Source organism: Athene noctua, chromosome 29 (genome assembly GCF_965140245.1).
Source record: "Athene noctua chromosome 29, bAthNoc1.hap1.1, whole genome shotgun sequence".
Classification (NCBI taxonomy): Eukaryota; Metazoa; Chordata; class Aves; order Strigiformes; family Strigidae; genus Athene; species Athene noctua.
In genome coordinates, this window is record NC_134065.1 from 1379105 (window position 1) to 1395893 (window position 16789).

At 41.5% G+C, this 16789-nt stretch overlaps 1 protein-coding gene across 1 annotated transcript in view; it reads left to right on the forward strand.

The window, feature by feature from the left end:
• Window positions 1-16789, forward strand: part of GON4L (gon-4 like) — a 30147-nt gene that overhangs the window by 3587 nt on the left and 9771 nt on the right. The window contains 18 exon segments of the mRNA XM_074929032.1: window positions 330-526; window positions 1925-1999; window positions 2340-2390; window positions 2792-2842; window positions 3614-3709; window positions 3945-4049; window positions 4853-5023; window positions 5502-5694; window positions 6448-6549; window positions 7216-7256; window positions 7561-7664; window positions 9817-10015; window positions 11060-11146; window positions 11669-11840; window positions 12565-12709; window positions 12886-13036; window positions 13691-13807; window positions 14863-16596. Coding sequence (XP_074785133.1) covers window positions 330-526; window positions 1925-1999; window positions 2340-2390; window positions 2792-2842; window positions 3614-3709; window positions 3945-4049; window positions 4853-5023; window positions 5502-5694; window positions 6448-6549; window positions 7216-7256; window positions 7561-7664; window positions 9817-10015; window positions 11060-11146; window positions 11669-11840; window positions 12565-12709; window positions 12886-13036; window positions 13691-13807; window positions 14863-16596 — 3791 coding nt within the window.

Consider the following 16789-nt stretch of genomic DNA (forward strand, 5'->3'; position numbering starts at 1 on the left):
GCCTGGAGTTTTGCAGCTGTTCTAATCTTGAGGGTGTACTTAAAACACCTGCTTCTGGAAAAGGTGTAAAAGGGCTGCTGAGACCATTCTGTAAAATCAGTCTAGTAGAGATGGCAGATAGTCAAGCAAATAAAGGTTATCTAATGTGACTCACTCAGGTCCTGCAGAATTTGAATCCATCATTCAAAAGACTGCTTCTAGTTGCTGTTGGAAAGCTGCTGCCACTTCAGTATCTGAAGGATTTTAGCTTTTTGGTTTTGAACTCGCTGTCAGAATGTGCTGGATGTGAAGTATTTGAATTTTTAGATTCTGTTTTTGTTAATTTTCAGAGGACCAAGATGGAGAGGATATTGAGAGGAGGAGGAGGAGGAGGAAGGCAACCAAACGGAAAAGAGAAGGGAAAACTCAAGAAGAGGAGGGATCTTTGTCTTGTGACATCAAGCTAGATGATACCCTCGATCGCACCTTAGAAGATGGAGCTAAACAACATAACCTGACAGTTGTCAACGTACGAAACATCCTGCATGTGAGTGCTTGGAACTGTGACAGGGAACGGAGAAGTGCCTGGCTTTTTAACAAAGCGCAGTCTAGACTTGAGTGTAGGACTAATGTAGCACTTGATTTAATAAACAAGGAAGATGTGGTAGGCACCCATGTCCTAATCTCTCCTATAAAAAGCTATAAGGAGAGAAGAATGTGGTGTACATATAAGATACCTGGACCTGACTTTGTTAGTAGGTGTTGATCCCTGACTTCCATCTATTTACAACGGCAAATGGGTCTCTTGCTGTACCATAATAGCAGGAGCAGCTGATCTAAAATGCACACTTCTGCTTCCGGGTGAGGAGATTGACTGTGATAGACTGTGAACTCACTGTTTCTTGTTTTGAAGAAACTGTTTCATGATAAAATCCTGGTGAAATTCTAGTGGTGCTGACAGAAATGCATTACTCTTCGCTAATGACCCCAGCCAACATTTTAGTCTATCACACAACTTGTGGTTAGGAAGGAACTGCAGGAAGAATATCTGTGCTGTCACAGCTGCGTAGTGAAACTTCAGTTCTTTGCTTATGTTAGGTGTAGATTTCCGTTTATCCCATGAGCAGGGTCTGCTGAGCAATAGTATTTTTTCCCCCAGAATAAAAAATTGTGCTGCTTTCCGCCCACCCTGCAGCCAGTATTGTTCTAATCCAGGTGATCTCAGAAATTTTCCCTTTTTGTAATCCCTGTGGCAAACAATCTGGAGACTGGCCATGATTTTTTGGGATAGATTCACCATCTGATTTTGTGCAAGTGCCATAAATTAATGCCTTTCTCTGTCACATGGCACTGTGGAGGGGCTGTAAATATCTCACATTCACCTGCCTTCCCTGAAACCTTCAGAAAACTTACTAATGGATACTGGGTCACTTCTGCCTTTCCTGATTTCTTTTAAATATATACAGCGTTTTATGAAATGTAGCACAGTGTTTCAAAGAGTAGGTTACTATGTACTTTCTCTAGAGAATTAGGCTCTTACTATTTTGGAAGCCTGTGAGCGCTTAAGGATTTAAGTTTTCTGTTGCAGCTTCATAGCAATATTTCTTGTGTGGCTGGGATTGGCACATTTTACTGATTACGTGACACGAGGGGAGGGAAACTGGTGTGGCCTTTTGTTTTGACCATTTTCTTTCCTTCTGCCAGAAATCTATTCTGTGGAGTATTGACAGAGAATGTAGTGCAAATGTTTTTATCACTGCTTGTGCTTGCTTTATATTTTCTTGTCTGATTACTGAACAATCTTTTTTTATTACAGTATAATCACAAAGTATAGTGCTCACTGAATATTTCTCTGTCATGTTTCCATCTAGTTTATTTTAAACTTAAGTTTATTTCTTTTTAACAAACAGAATGTAAAAGATATTTTTGTTGTGTGTACCTGTAGGAGGTGATCACAAATGAGCATGTGGTTGCCATGATGAAAGCAGCCATCAGTGAGACAGAAGATATACCTCTTTTTGTAAGTAAAAAACTTTTTCAGTTATTCTGAATGCCTGATACTTTCACCAGTCTTATCTTCTTGGTCCATGATGTACTATGGGGAGTGTGGGCACAACAGGTAGTACCATAATTTACATCTCATTACCAGATTTGCCACCTGGATGAAGTGAGCAGTGTCTGGGTATGAGTGTAAATTATGGAACAGAATTGTGAGGGGTTATTTTTGACGTCACTCTGATCATGTCTAAAAGGTAATGAACTTTAAAAAAAGAGTCTTGCAGTGAAGAGTTGCTGGGGAAAAGTCTGCAGTTAAGGAAAACAGCTGAACAGATTGTTGTTGTCTTGTTTTAAACTTTTAGGAACCCAAAATGACTCGTTCCAAACTGAAGGAAGTTGTGGAGAAAGGAGTGGTAAGTCCACTCATCTGCTTTTACTGTTCCACCCTCCCTCTACCCAAATGCTTTTGATTGTTGGGTCTTCTAAAAGAAGTGTAAAGTGTGCTTTTATGTGATTTACTCTTAGAATGAAGAAATAAGTTAAAACTATGTAAAAACCAATCAGTTTTACATGAGCAGAATAGAATCAGTTCAGAGTTAGAAAATGCAGTGACTTGACAGTATCCGTTACACCAAAGTTACTGCCTGTAGAGATCACGTGGGCAGTTTGAAAGCCTTTGTTTGAAGTACGTTGTTACTTGGCTGCTTTGGAGAAGAAAGCATCAAGGTTAAGCACTCATTTGTTTTAATGGATTGTCTGAGGTGTGCAGCACCGTGCTCTTCAGAGACAGTTAAATTATTTTTGCTTTCTTTAGGTGATTCCAACATGGAATATTTCTCCAATTAAGAAGGCAAATGAGGTGAAGGTAAGTGAACTGCTGGGAAATCAGAGACCGTCCTAGAGGCACCCTGCTGAGCAAGGAACCCGTTGGAGGGGTGGAGCTGATGGGTGTCTAGCATTTTGGGAGCATTGGTGATCAGGAGCATTGCAGACAGGGTGTGCACGGCAGGACAGGGCACTTAACAGAGCAGCAGGTGCACAGAAGGCCCAAAGGAGCTGCTGTCGGGGCAGACAGAACACGAGGAGGTGGTGAGGTGCCGTGGGGATGTCTTCTCTGCTGGGTGTTCCAGCTTCCCGTGCTGGTACTGCAGCAGCTTCTACCTGGATGAAACTCCTGATAGTGAACGTCACAGCCCAGGCCTCGCGCTGTGAGATGCTCCCCCCTGGGACTGCTTTGTACGCTGTAGGACTACCTGGAAATACGGCCCGGATCTCAGGTTTTTTTCCTGAGCTCTGCCTGCTCCAGCAGATTTATTGTCTGGGCATAGGCAGGGTTCAGCAGCGAACGGCCATTCACGTGCTAGAAATGTCTCTGAGACAGTGTCTGCTCATGCAGTGTTTCTGTCCTGTAAATGCCAAATCACTCGTGCCCGTTCTTGCGCCTTTTCAAACTACTTTGCCAGTCTTACTTTAGTAATTTCTTCAGTTTCTTCAGCCTTTTTCAGTAGTCTCCTTCCTTTCCAAGCTTCAGGGTATTTCCTCAGTTAGAAATCTTTGATCTGACAGTGCACCATTAGAGTGCAGCTCTTTTATCTTGCCTGTAAAAAGCTTTCACCTTTCTTCTGTTCTCTTGCAGCCTCCTCAGTTCGTGGACATTCCTCTTGAGGAAGATGATTCATCTGATGAAGAATACCAGCCTGATGATGAGGATGAGGATGAGACTGCAGAAGAGGTAAATGCAACTTGTACAAAGATCTGTTGTGTTCAGCATGGAGCTGTCTGCGTGTTTGAGGCAGTGGAACGCTCTCTTTATTTAACACATGAAAAGCTGTAGTTTCCCAGACCTTCTAGTCACCTTTCTTCAATGCTATATTATTCGTTTGGCTCAAAAGCGTCATTGGAATATTAGTTGAAGCAGTGTTAGATTGTGGCATGATTGATTTCATTCTGCATCTTTTACACCGTAGAGCTTGCTAGAAAGTGATGTAGAGAGCACAGCTTCATCTCCACGGGGAGCAAAGAGATCTAGGACAAGGCGATCATCTGATGAAGAGGGAGGGACCCTCTGCGAGGTAAACTTGCAAGAGAGTTTTTGCTTTCTTCAGAAACAACTCTCAGTGGTTATTCCTAAATTATTAATGCAAAAGCAAAATCACATCTAATTGTTTAAAGTCGTGGTGACATTACAAGTGCTGTGTGGCTTTAGGGTCCCACTGCAATGCTTCCTGCGTAAGCAGTGAAGTGGAACCCTTGCAGAAAGAGTGCAGTCTAAATTAAACACCAGTGCTTAAAAAAAGCACTGGCAAGTGCTCCTCTTCAGATAATGATTATTTTTCTCATTCTTTTTGAGAGGAGTGCAGGAGAATTGGTTTCTGTGCTTGGCTTAGAGAAAGCGATTTTGATAAAAGCATAAAGGTGTTTGTGGTGACTGTGCACTGAAGGAGTGTGTGCAGGGGGATAAGAGCCCAATAGCAGCAGACAGGAATGAGACAGCAGCTGTGAGCACTGACCGCTGACACTGGCTTCAGGGAAAGAGCGATAATGTATTGATACTTCCACCTTCTATTCACTATGGGTTTGTTTTTGGGAGGATTGGGGGTGTGCCACAATTACTAGTGTTCGGGTTTATCAGCTCTAGTGATGTGGAGACTAATAATCAATCTCCAAAATGTCTCTTTTTCTGCAAGTCTTTTGAATAGTAAGTTTATTTGTACTTTCTGAACATCAAAGTGAGCGTAATATGAAGAATCCTTCTGTGAAGCATTTCTCTCATTTCTATTGTGCTAGACTGTCGTCAGGCAGAAAAAGACTTATTCTGTCCTTGGAAATTTATGTTCTAAATAAAACCTTTTAACACAAAGGCCTTTTTAATTAGATGGAGAAGGTTACTGCGCCTGTTGTTAGACATATTAGTGCTGAAGTTGTTCCCATGGGACCTCCACCCCCTCCTAAACCAAAGCAAAACAAAGACAGCACGTTCATGGAGAAGCTGCATGCGGTGGATGAAGAATTGGCTTCGAGCCCAGTATGCATGGATTCTTACCAGGTACTGGTTTGGGGGATGCTGTAACGGTGTGGGTTTAGTTTGAGCAAAGTTTGTTAGAAAAGAGGTAGCTTTCTGATGTTCTCTTCTACTACTTCTACTGCACTCTGCTCTCCTTTGTAACTTTAAACAGTAAGTTGGGTCTCCATGGTGTGTAAGACACTAGCTCCGAGAGAACAGAGGTAGCTGTTTGTAAAGGGCTGGTAGCTGTTTAATGGTTGGACTAGATGATTTTCAAGGTCTTTTCCAACTGAGATGATTCTGTGAAGTGTTCCTCTAGTTTTTTTCTATTGTAACTGCGCTTTCTCTTTATGCTCGTATGTCTCTCACTGCTGTTGTTTTGACTGTTAAATGATTCTGTGACATTTACATAACTAATGAAAATAGTTTTCCTTTTGAAAGAGATCCTGTTAGCTTAGTTGGTTTTGCAGGCAAATATACTATTACCACAGTTGGGCTGTGCTTTTCCTTCCCATTTCAGTCCCTGGAAGACAGCCTCATTGCCTTCCGCACCCGGTCCAAGAGGCCACTGAAGGATGTTCCTCTGGGCCAGCTGGAGGCTGAGCTCCGAGCCCCCGACATCACACCCGATATGTACGATCCCAACACTGCAGATGATGAAGAATGGAAAAGGTGGCTTGGGGGGCTCATGAACGACGATGTGGAGAATGAAGGTATGTGACAGATGTGGAGGTTGGTGGTGGCATTCACTGGAATTGGGGGTCACGCTGAAAGCCTGGAGCTTTTTCTTCCGATTTTATGAATGATGTTCTTGGCTGCAGCCATCATCTTGTTTAGTAATATGCATGTGTTTTGAATGCTTTCAGCTTTCCTCATCTTGTGAGGGTTTTTAAACTTCAGGTGTCTCACTTGTACATATTTGCTAGCCAGCACGTGCAGTAACGGGCAACCACAAACCAAGGGGATGTGTTTCAGCCCTTCATCCTGCTGTGTCATGGGCCTGGCAGTGTTGGTACACCTGAATCTGAGGGCGTGGTGCCCGTTGTTAGGGACGTGACTTGTTTTGATAGAAACTATTTTGTTCTTTGAGAAGAAACAAGAGCAAGCTTTGGGGCTCAAATTCCTTTTGTCCTGAATTTACTGATTGCTTACAGTTTTGTGCAGATTGAATATAAACCACAAATTGAAATAAGACTACTTCACTCCTAAATTCAGCTGAAGCTTAGGTCACAGAGAATAGATCCAGCTTTTCTAAGTGGGAATGGCTACAAAGAAGGATGCTAGTAGCTCAGTTTGAAAAGAGGATGGGCTTGATATCTTTCATAAGAAGGAACACACAGTTAATTTGAAGCAGTAGTCCTCACTGTCTTGGTGTCAGGTCAGGCAGTAAATGAAGTGCTTCTGCTCCTGGCAACTGCTTGATCTTGGGACAGGGTAATGGCGTTTCAAAACATGCTTCTTATTAGATGAAGCAGATGATGATGATGACCCTGAGTACAACTTCCTGGAAGATCTGGATGAACCAGATACAGAAGACTTCAGAAATGATCGTGCTGTGAGAATTACCAGTAAGTCCTTTGGCAATCCCACCTCCTTTCTTGTTAGGATTAGGAATTAATTTTTGGAAAGTGAATGTTTTGTTGTAAAGATTTTGCGGTGTAGGCTAATTTAAAAAAAACAAACCTGCGTACTGACTTGAACAGCTTTTCTGTGCAAAGCTGGCTTTCTGTGAATGCATGAAAGGATCTAACCAGAGCTGCTGTGCTCAGATGCAACTTTACTCCGTAGCAAAGACTGAAGAATAATACTTACATGACAGTACAGTCTGTCGTAAAGCTTCAGCCAGTTCAGAACTGAACGCTTGCCTTATGACTTGAGTGTAAATAAATTTTCTGCAAGTCCTTACAATCTTTGAGTTAGCTCTGTAAACATACCACTTCTCAGTAAAGCACACTTGGTTTAGGTCTTATTACAGGTTAAAATAATTTTAAATTTAAATTCTGAAAATTAGTTTTTATGTGATATTTCTTAATGAAAAAAGTCTCAGCTGAAGCTTTTCGGAGCCCAGCATTAAAAAAGGATGTAATAGCAGGGGCATTTCCTTGGTCCTCTCTGTGCAGGAGGAGAGTTTCCCTTCACGAGAAAGATTCCTTAAATGACTTGATATTGTGACAGGATTGCTCAGTGTTTCTTGGAAAATAGTTCTTCATATTTGTTTTTAATTTTACTTGCAGAAAAGGAAGTCAATGAACTGATGGAGGAGCTGTTTGAGACAGTAAGTGGTGAATTTGATATCGCACTGAAGAACAGGTCCTTCTCAGATCTGACGTGAAATCTCTGAAGCCGTAAAGGGGTGGTCTCTGTAAGAAGCTTTGTGCTCACTTCATGCACAGGCCTCTACCATAAAAGTGTAATTTTTAGCCTTGGGAAGGAACATATATAGGAATTTCCTTAAGTCCTTGCAGAGATGAATGTCTGTGCTAAGAGGATCGTCATGGGCTTTATTAGCTAAAGACGTCTGGTAGTAGATGGATGCTTGAGCTTTCTATTCCTGACTGTTGCTACACATTTGCTGTCAGTTCCAGGATGAGATGGGTTTCTCAAACATGGAAGATGAAGGTCCAGAAGATGAAGATAATGTGACAGAGTCACGGCCAAATTTTAATACACCACAGGCACTAAGGTAGGATCATCTGGTTATGGTTGTAAAATTAAAAAAATAACATCTCTGCTATGATAAAAAGCCTGTGGTTACCTGCAGCTATCCTGTGCCATCCACCAAAGAGGTAATGTCTTTTCAGCACTGGCCACTGTTTAGAAAGCTCTGAGCCATTTTTATTTATGAGATTGAGCACTTAACTTGACCTTCTTTTTTCTGCCTGCCACCTTTGACTTTACTAATTGTGATATGTCGGAAGAAGATGATGAACAGCAGCAGTGAAAATGTAACTGTTCAGAAAGACAGCAAGAATGCCTGCACTAAACGATTGGTGTCATAGCTGAAAGCAGCCAAGGTCTTTCAGAATGATCTCTTCCAACAAGCCAGCATCTCTTGGAGGATTCTGTTCCCGATTCTTTCATCTCCATGCTGCATATACTGTCCCTGTGTATTTAAATTGTGTTTATTTCTGAGTTCCATCCACATATCCCCCCCCTTTATTAGACTAATTCTTCTGAAAAAATTGTATCATTACCTGTTAAGTCGCTCACTTCAGCTGTTAAATTAACAGTAGTTGGTGGGGCAGGATGCTGCATGGCTGGCAATGATACCTCAAAGCAGTGGGTGGAGAAGCTACTGGGGTGTTGCTGCATATTGATCAGAGCTCACTAGGGCCTGTGCAAGGAAGGTCCCAGCCCCAGAGCAATAGCCACTCTAGCTCTTAATTCTTGTACTTTGCACTGTGGTGATGGCTGTTCTGAAATAGTTTCAGAAAAATAATTGTTTTCTTGGCTTTTTTTATTGTTAAAGGGAGGGGTAAAGTTCACTTGCTGCCCTTACTTTTTTTTTTTTTTGATTACAAATACTTGGGTTTGACCAACTGTGTCACCTTATCTTTTAAGTAAATAGCCTGGGTGTAATGGTGGCCTTTTCTAAGGAAAAAGGCATAAGATAGCTGAGGCCTAGGTCTGAAATGACTGTAAAGTTTGGAAATTGGCTTTTGTTGGTTTTTTGGTCGGGGTTATACTTGAAACAGTGCCTTGAAGAGGAAAGGGTCTAAAGCATTTCTGTCTAGGTAATAATGCTGCTCTGTTTCACCAGTTCTGGAAACTGGCTAAAGGTGAACTGTGGCATGAATGCTGTCTCCTTGTTTATGGGGCAGATCAGCTCAAGATGAAGCTGTATCTGTTTGGGAAAGGAGCTAAAATGAAGGCTGGAGTTTCTTGATGCTCTCTCTGGCGTGAGCAGTACCAGAGGGGAGTGCAGCAATTCTTAAACCAGCTACAGACTAAAAGCAGGGAAACTTTATGCTCTCGTATTATTTGTATGCATTTCTCTTTGATAATGGCTAGTTGTATTCATTTAATTTTCAGCTGGGCAGTTCCCCCACTTGTTTCTTCTCCAGTTTTGTCTGTATACAGGATTCTTAGAGTTGTTTTGTGGCAAAATACCCATTTGCTAGGTTTATTGTTGGTTTTATGATACCTTGTATTGAAAGCGTCGTGGAAAAACTTGTATCTGACTTCAGGCCTGTTACAGAAGTGAAGCTGATAACTAGGAGAAATGAGTGTTAACTGGTGTAGCTAAAACAAAAGATCTGTTGTAGAGCAGAGGATAGCTGAAGCTGGTTTTGAAATAAGAGTAATATGTGCATCCTCTTTTCTGCTACTGGAGTAGTTCTTACTGTAGTTTCAGCAGGTGTCTGGTAGAGTACTCTGCATAAATATAAAATATTTACTATAATATTAATTATTATTAATATAAAATGCCATCCATAATACCTTGGGTTTAGACCTTGCCTGATGATAGAAGTTAAATAGGATTGGTTTCTAGGTTATGATAGATCCTGACTGCTGTTGAGAGTATCTGAGCACTTGAGTGGAACACCCATGGGGTATATTTGGGAACGGTGGACAAGACTGTTAACTGTTCTTGGAATAAACAGTTGAAGCATTTCATCCCAGAACTCCAACAGTGCTGTGGTAGATGAAAAGATTTATGTATAAGCCAAAGGTATAAATAACTTTTTTCAGGTTGAAGTATACTGTCAAAGTGTTGAGTAGTACAGGAGTGATAGTTCTTAAACTGTGTGTCCCAGAGTGAAATATTCTAAATGAATGTGAATGGTTACTAAATCATATGCTTGTTATATTTTGGTCTGCCTGATCACAAACAGATTTGAAGAGCCTCTGGCCAATTTACTGAATGAACAACACCGGACAGTGAAGGAACAACTTGAGCAGTTGAGAATGAAAAAGTCCTCAATCAAGCCACCCCAAGAGATAGAAAAATCAAAACCTCAGAATGAGAAGCCTCTCCAGAGCCTTGTTCTGGACAGTATGCAAAGAAAGAGGCTCCAGCAGCAAATGCAGCAGGTAATAAAATGTTATCTGGTCTGACCTAATGAATATTTGCTGTGTAGTGCAGCAGGCAGGGAAAGTCCATGGTACAGCAAGCACTTTGGTGTTCTTCCGTAAAGAAATTAATTGAAAAAGCTACGCTTGGAGCTTTAATAGGTGATGTTTACATGCCTGATTCCACATTGAAAGACAAGTTGAATTGAATGTGCAAAGTAGAGCTGACTTAGCATCTGTATTGTTCTCATGTGAGATAGCTGCCTTGGCCATGTTTGAATTCTGTCAAAATTCTGTTTTCACCAACTTCTTTATTATTTTCTAAGAACATTATTCTTGATGTAGTTTGGATTTATTTTTTTTTCCTCTTCCCACCATGCAAAACTGTAGAAATTCAGTTTGAACATTTAAAAAGCTGTCAGCAGCATAGATGAGAAGCTGTACTTAAGAAAATTTTTTCCACGTCCATACAAAGTTCAAGAGGACTTCTCAAAATTTGAAAGGGTTGAAAGGACAAAGTGCACTGGTCTTGTGTGAAGTTGATACAAGTCCCACTGAGGAGTCGTTTTTTACTCTGTATGTGGTGCTGTGTCTTGGTCTGTGGCAGTGAGGGAAGGACACAGACCTCTCAAACACAAGCTAAAGGGATCTTGCATTAGACGTGTAGGGTAGGAGACTTCAATTTTTCAGCTGCAAAGCAAGATGTAGGATGTTGGTGTGCATGTGGGGAGTTCCAATAGCTGAAGTCATTGTTTCTGAAGTGTTTAGTTAGAAAAAAAATACCCTTTCTGTATTGTTCGTTGTGGTATGAGACTTTGGCACAAAAGCTGGGAAATTGCCTTAAGACTTAAACGGATGACGTGTTCAAGTCTGTGTAATAAACTTCCTGCCAGTGGATATTAAAGTTTTCTCTCAGTTTTCTATTGCTTAAAAGGTTTTTTGTAGTCAGAACGTGATTTTTGGGGTGCTCAGGAGATATTTCTTGTACCTCTATACTTATGCTTTCCAGTTTCTTGGATTTCTGATAGACTGAAAAAACCCATTTGTCTGATTTTATTCTTCAAGCATGTTCAGCTTCTGACTCAAATCCATCTTCTCGCAAGTTCCAACCCTGCTCTAAGTTCAGAGGCCAGTACTACCAGGATGTTTTTGGTAAGGACATGGCTAAAATCAGAGCTACATGAATTTTAATGATTGCTGGTCACTGGAGATATTTAGAGAGCTTAATTTATTTAATTGATCCCATCAAATTCAGAGATACTACCACTCAATAAAGGAACAGTGTTGTCAGCCTGCTATGAACATGCCCAGTACTTGGAGAAATCGTTCATATTGTGCTGACTGGTAACAGTGCTTTGGATTGGCATGCCTTTTGGGGTGTTTTTTGTTGTTTTCTTGGAAATACTGAAAGTTAAAAATAAATACAGCTTCTGTAATTAGTAAACATTGTGACCTTGAAAGTTTCTGGAAAGTGGGGGAATTAAAAAACACCAATTTGTCTGATTGTTCCTCAATTTGTAATGCTGAAAAAGAAGACATGTAACAGTCTACTTTTTTTTATTCCGCCTGTCGCTTCATTAGCTTTTATTTTTTTTGCATTATTGCATCCCATCTATTTGTTCTTTACCTTCCATTCGAAGGCATATTCTTTGATCTTTGTGTTTGACCTTGCAGAGTGAGCTCGGTAACTTTGCTCGAAGCTCTACGCTCCTTCGTCAGTCCTTCAGTCCCAAGTTTCAAACAATGTTCCAGCCATGTAACTTGAAGGGAGCACTGCAGCTCATTGAGGATTTTCATGCCCAAGTCCAGGTTGACTGGAGCCCTCGCAAAGCTGTGAAAAAGAGTGGTATGGATTTGAAGGGATTTTTTGGAAGCAGTATGGATTTGGAGGGTGGGAAAGCATTTACAGTAGTGGGAGTTACTTCATGCTGTGCACCCTCTAGATGAGATATGGTTCAGACTGCTTTTTGGAATTATTTAAATTTTGTGAGGTATTTTTAGATAAAACCATTCACTTTATTGACTGCCTTTTTTGCTTCTTAAATTTGCAGTGCAGTAAAGCATCTTACGTGAGCTGTTGACTTCTGTCTGACGTCATAATCCTGCCATTTATTGTTCTGCAGATGACGTTTTGAGCTGCAGAAGTCCATCAAGGAACTATGAAACTGGAAATAATTGTTCCAGATGTGTTGGTTAGCACACATCAAGGAAATATTCCCTTCATTAGAGTATTTTAGTGAAAGAAAAAAAGCTGCGAACTGTTAGTTTCAAATATTTGGTTGGTGATTTTTCTACTACCTAGAGAGTGAACTCACTTGAAATAAACAGAGCTTTTTTAAACATGTTTTTTCGTTACAGAACAAAAGAAAAGATGAAGGGGGAAAGTAATTTTAACATTTGCTGATGTAAACTTAAGGGCAAAAACTAGGAAATATGCAAATTCTAAAAATGAGGGGGAAAGTCTTTTTGCGTGAAAGAAGTAAAAGAAATGATGTTTTCAAGAAGTCAGTTGTGAGAAACATTATTTTCCGTGTATATATCTATCCATATATGTTAATTTTTTTTCACAGCCAATGAATTTCCATGTTTGCCAAAGCAAGTGGCTTGGATTTTGGCAACAAGGAGAGTCTTCATGTATCCAGAGTTACTGCCAATATGTTCCTTGAAAGCAAACCCTCCCCGGGACAAGATTATCTTCACCAAGGCAGAGGACAAGTAGGTGCTTGGAATCATTGAGTAAAACACATACAAATGAGACTCCTTTGTTAAGGAGAATTTCTAGGATGTAGACTTTGTGGATATCTGTGTACTGTGCAACTCCACGTCCAAATAGCAATCTGCCATACAGTCTAAATGACTTTTTTCTTTTCTCTTCTTTCCTTCCTTTTCAGTTTACTAGCTTTAGGTTTGAAACATTTTGAAGGGACGGAGTTTCCAAAGCCCTTGATCAGCAAGTATCTCTTGCCGACAAAAACTGCCCACCAGCTTACAGTCCGAATCAAGAATCTCAATATGAATCGAGCCCCTGATAATATCATCAGAGTAAGTGGTGTGTTGAGAGTATGGTTTGGTATTTTTCAGGTCTGTGTGTCTGGCTGGTTTGTTACACGAGCAGAGATGTGCTGTTTGCTCCTCAGACCTTGCTGTTTACATGCTGACACTTCCTTAAAAGAAAATCTCATCTTTTTATTAGCAATGAGGATTTCTTCAAAAAGATCTTATCCTCTGTACTTTGCAAGTACTTACATTACTATTTTGACTCTTCAGAGCCCAGCACTTGCAGACCTAGTACAATTGTGGCTTCAGTAATCCTGGCAAATTCATACACACGAACTTTGAGTAGTGAAGCTTAAACAAAAGTGCTGCCTCCAGTCAGGCTGAAGGTCCAGCTGGCCAAATATCCTGTCCTCTAAGCTAATGGCCACTGCTGAAGAGAGATTAAGAACCAGAAACACTTAAGTATGCCTGCACATCTGCTAGAACTTCTTGCTTGCTTTCAAGAGAAACCAAGATTCAGCCTTTATTATTCTTTTTTACAGTTTCTGTGGGTAGTACCTTATTAAAGTAGCAGCGATGAGAATCGCTCTGTTCACATGAACACTTTTACAGAGCACAGTCCTTATCCTACATCCTAGCAGGTATCGGACAGGTGATCTGACCACAGTCCTCTTGCATTCTCTCCTGTCTCCACAATAGTACTATAAAAAGACAAAACAGTTGCCCATTCTGTTCAAGTGCTGTGAGGAAATCCAGCCTAATGAGTGGAAGCCACCTGTGGAGAGAGAAGAACATCGCCTGCCATTTTGGTTAAAGGTAGTTGCTGCTATTCTTCATCCAGCATGTGGGGTTTTTTGTTGTTTGCTTGGTTTCGGGGTTTTTTTTTGTTTGTGTGTTTGGGTTTTTTTTTCCTTCCTTTTTCTGTCCATCCTAGGTCTGGAGTGAGTTCTTTCCTTAGCCTACAGCTCTGAAGTCAAAAGGTAGTCTGATTATATTGCATGGGAGCCTGTGTTGTCCTGACTCTAGTAAAGGAGCAGTAGTATGTAGCAGCCTGAAGTATTAGACACTACTCCTGGTGCTTGGCTGCCCGACTGCAGTACGGGATTGAAGTTATCGTGGGCGTAGTACTTGTTGTCACATCCTTGTTTTACTGCATGGGTGTATTTCTAATGTCTCTGGTTTGATATGTTGATTTTGTTCTTTAGCTTTGTTAATCTGTTAATCAGGACAGCTTGAGCCTCACTTTAGGGCTAGCAGTGTTGCCATCTTTTCTGCTTTATTACAGCCATGAGAGCGGGTGTGTTCTTCCCCCCTTAAAACCTCACCTTCTGGGAGGAAAGAAGAAAGCTGGGGGCTTGGGTTGGGGTTTTTCAAGGTGATCTTCACCTGCAGCCTGGCTGTTATTTTTGTCATACCAAAATGTCTCATGCTTCATAAGGATTCTCTCTCTGAGACTCTTTGCACAAGTAGGAGGCGTAGTGGCCGTGCCTGCGGGTTGGTCAAGGAGGTCTGTCTGAGGAAAGAATTAGACTCAGACGCCATGAAATCCAGTTCTCTTAATCACTCATATTTCATTGTTAGTGAAGCTTCCTTCCCACAAAATCTTGTATTTACTAAAGGAACCTTTATAAAGTAATTCAGTTCCAGTGTTTCTTTCAGGCTCTCAGATTCTTTTGAAGGGCTTGGAGTAAAACTCATGAATATAAAATAATATACAATAAGTACAAAGTAATATAGAGTAGTATAAAGTAAATAAAAACTGCTTTACTTTTAGAAGCAAGTTACTGTCTGTCAGCTTCTGTGGTGCTGTTTGAAGGTGGTAATAGAGGAGTAGCCTGTGGATGGGACTAATAAACTCTTGTTCCCTTTAGGCCAGCTTGCCCTCCATTCAGGGGGAATTGAAGCAATTAGCAGAAGATGCCAGGGAGATGCCAGGTTCACCTGGTGCAGAATCTGTCTTTTTGGGGACAGGAAAGGAAACTCCAGACACAGAATATGATGAAAAATATCCTTTACTCATGCCAAAGGGACTAGTACTGACCCTGAAGCCTCTCGCCAATCGATTCTCTCGGAGGGCCTGGAGGAGGCAGAGGTCTTCTGCTCTGAAGCCTGTCCTCATTCGGCCGAGTCCCTGTCTGCAGCCCAGTGCCAACACTATTAACATCCAGAAAACTGTGAAGCTGTCCCAGTCAGAAGCTCCTCCCAGCAAAGTTATGGTTCAGATTCCTCGGCTAATCCAGCCAGCTACAGTGATGCAGACGGTGCCAGGAGTGCAGCCTTTGAATGTTCCAGCAGTGGTGGGAAGTGGGGATGCCTTGGAATTCCAGAACGTGCTCTCCACTTCACATTCAGACTCCAGACAAGCTTTCTCAGCTGCTGTACCACCAGCTCTAGTCTCCTCAAATCCAGTCACTTTTCAGCCAAAATTGATGTTGCCAGCTTTGGCCGGAACAAAAATACGCAAACCTTGTGTTCGTAAGGGATACCAAAGGAAGAAGGGGACAAAATCTGCCCCACTGATAAAGACTTCACCTTTGATTCAGCCATCACCTGTCATCCTTACAGTACCTGCCACCACAGTGAAAGTGGTTAACATAGGCAATGGTTGCAATATGATCCAGCCCATAAATACAACAGTTGGTAGAGGCACTCAGGCAATCCCAGTTACAACCTTACTGGTAAATCCATCCACTTTCCCATGTCCCTTAAATCAGCCTCTAGTGACTTCTTCCATCCCTTCGTTGATAGTCTCTCCTAACCCAGTTAGTCTTACTGCATCATCTGTGGGTGAAAATGAAGAACAGCTGAATCTGGTTCCTTCCTGCCCTGCTGGAAACAACAAAAATACCTACCCCACGGTGGAGCCCAAGGTCGAACCCCCGGAGTTGTACGTTTCATCCTCTGCTGTCTCCCCCAAGGAGGAGTGTGGTACAAATCCTGGCACTTCAACTAATGCCAGTCAGGAAAATAAGAGTGATTGCTGTAGCTGGACAGTGGTAGAAGGAGATGAGAGCACTTCAGAGCCATTGTCTGTGGACCTCCTGCCTCATTTAGAAGATCCAGATGAAACAGTGAAAATTGAGCCTGAAGATTCAAATGATGCTGCCAAGGAAGTAAATCCAGTACAGAAGAGGGATATTCTATGTGCTGAAGTGAAGGAGGAATTCATGCTGGATCTTGGCCAGGAGCTGAACATGGAGGCTGCATGTTCATGTTCAAATGATCCAAAAGAAGTTAAAAAGGAGCATACTTCGTGTGACGAGAAGGGAGAAGAACAACAACGGGCTTTGCAGTCATCTCCCCATGGGGAACAGCAGATGGATGCAAGTGTTGTTGCTGGACCCCCTGTAAGCAGTGAGTCTCCAAAGAATCTTTCTTATACAGCAGATGTTGAGGCAGAATTCAGTAGTCCACTAGGAAGACCAGAGGATTCATCCAGTATAGACGGCCAGTCTGTTGGGACACCAGCTGGCCCTGAAGCTGGAGGAGAGAGAGAAGGACAAGAAGAGGAGGAAGATGATGACTTTGATGATTTTACACAAGATGAGGATGAAGAAATGTCATCAGCCTCAGAAGAATCTATTCTTTCAGTGCCAGAACTTCAGGTAAAAGCAAACAGAACTTTAACAAACTTGCATCAGTGTCCTGAAACACCCTCGTGGAGTCAGGGCAAATCACAATTTGAATCCAATTGGGAAGCTGGACTGTTAGCTATGTAATAATGGCATGGTATTGTGTTGTTTTACACAGAAATTGGACACCATGTTTTTCTGAGATTTTAAGTCCAAGCCAAAGGAG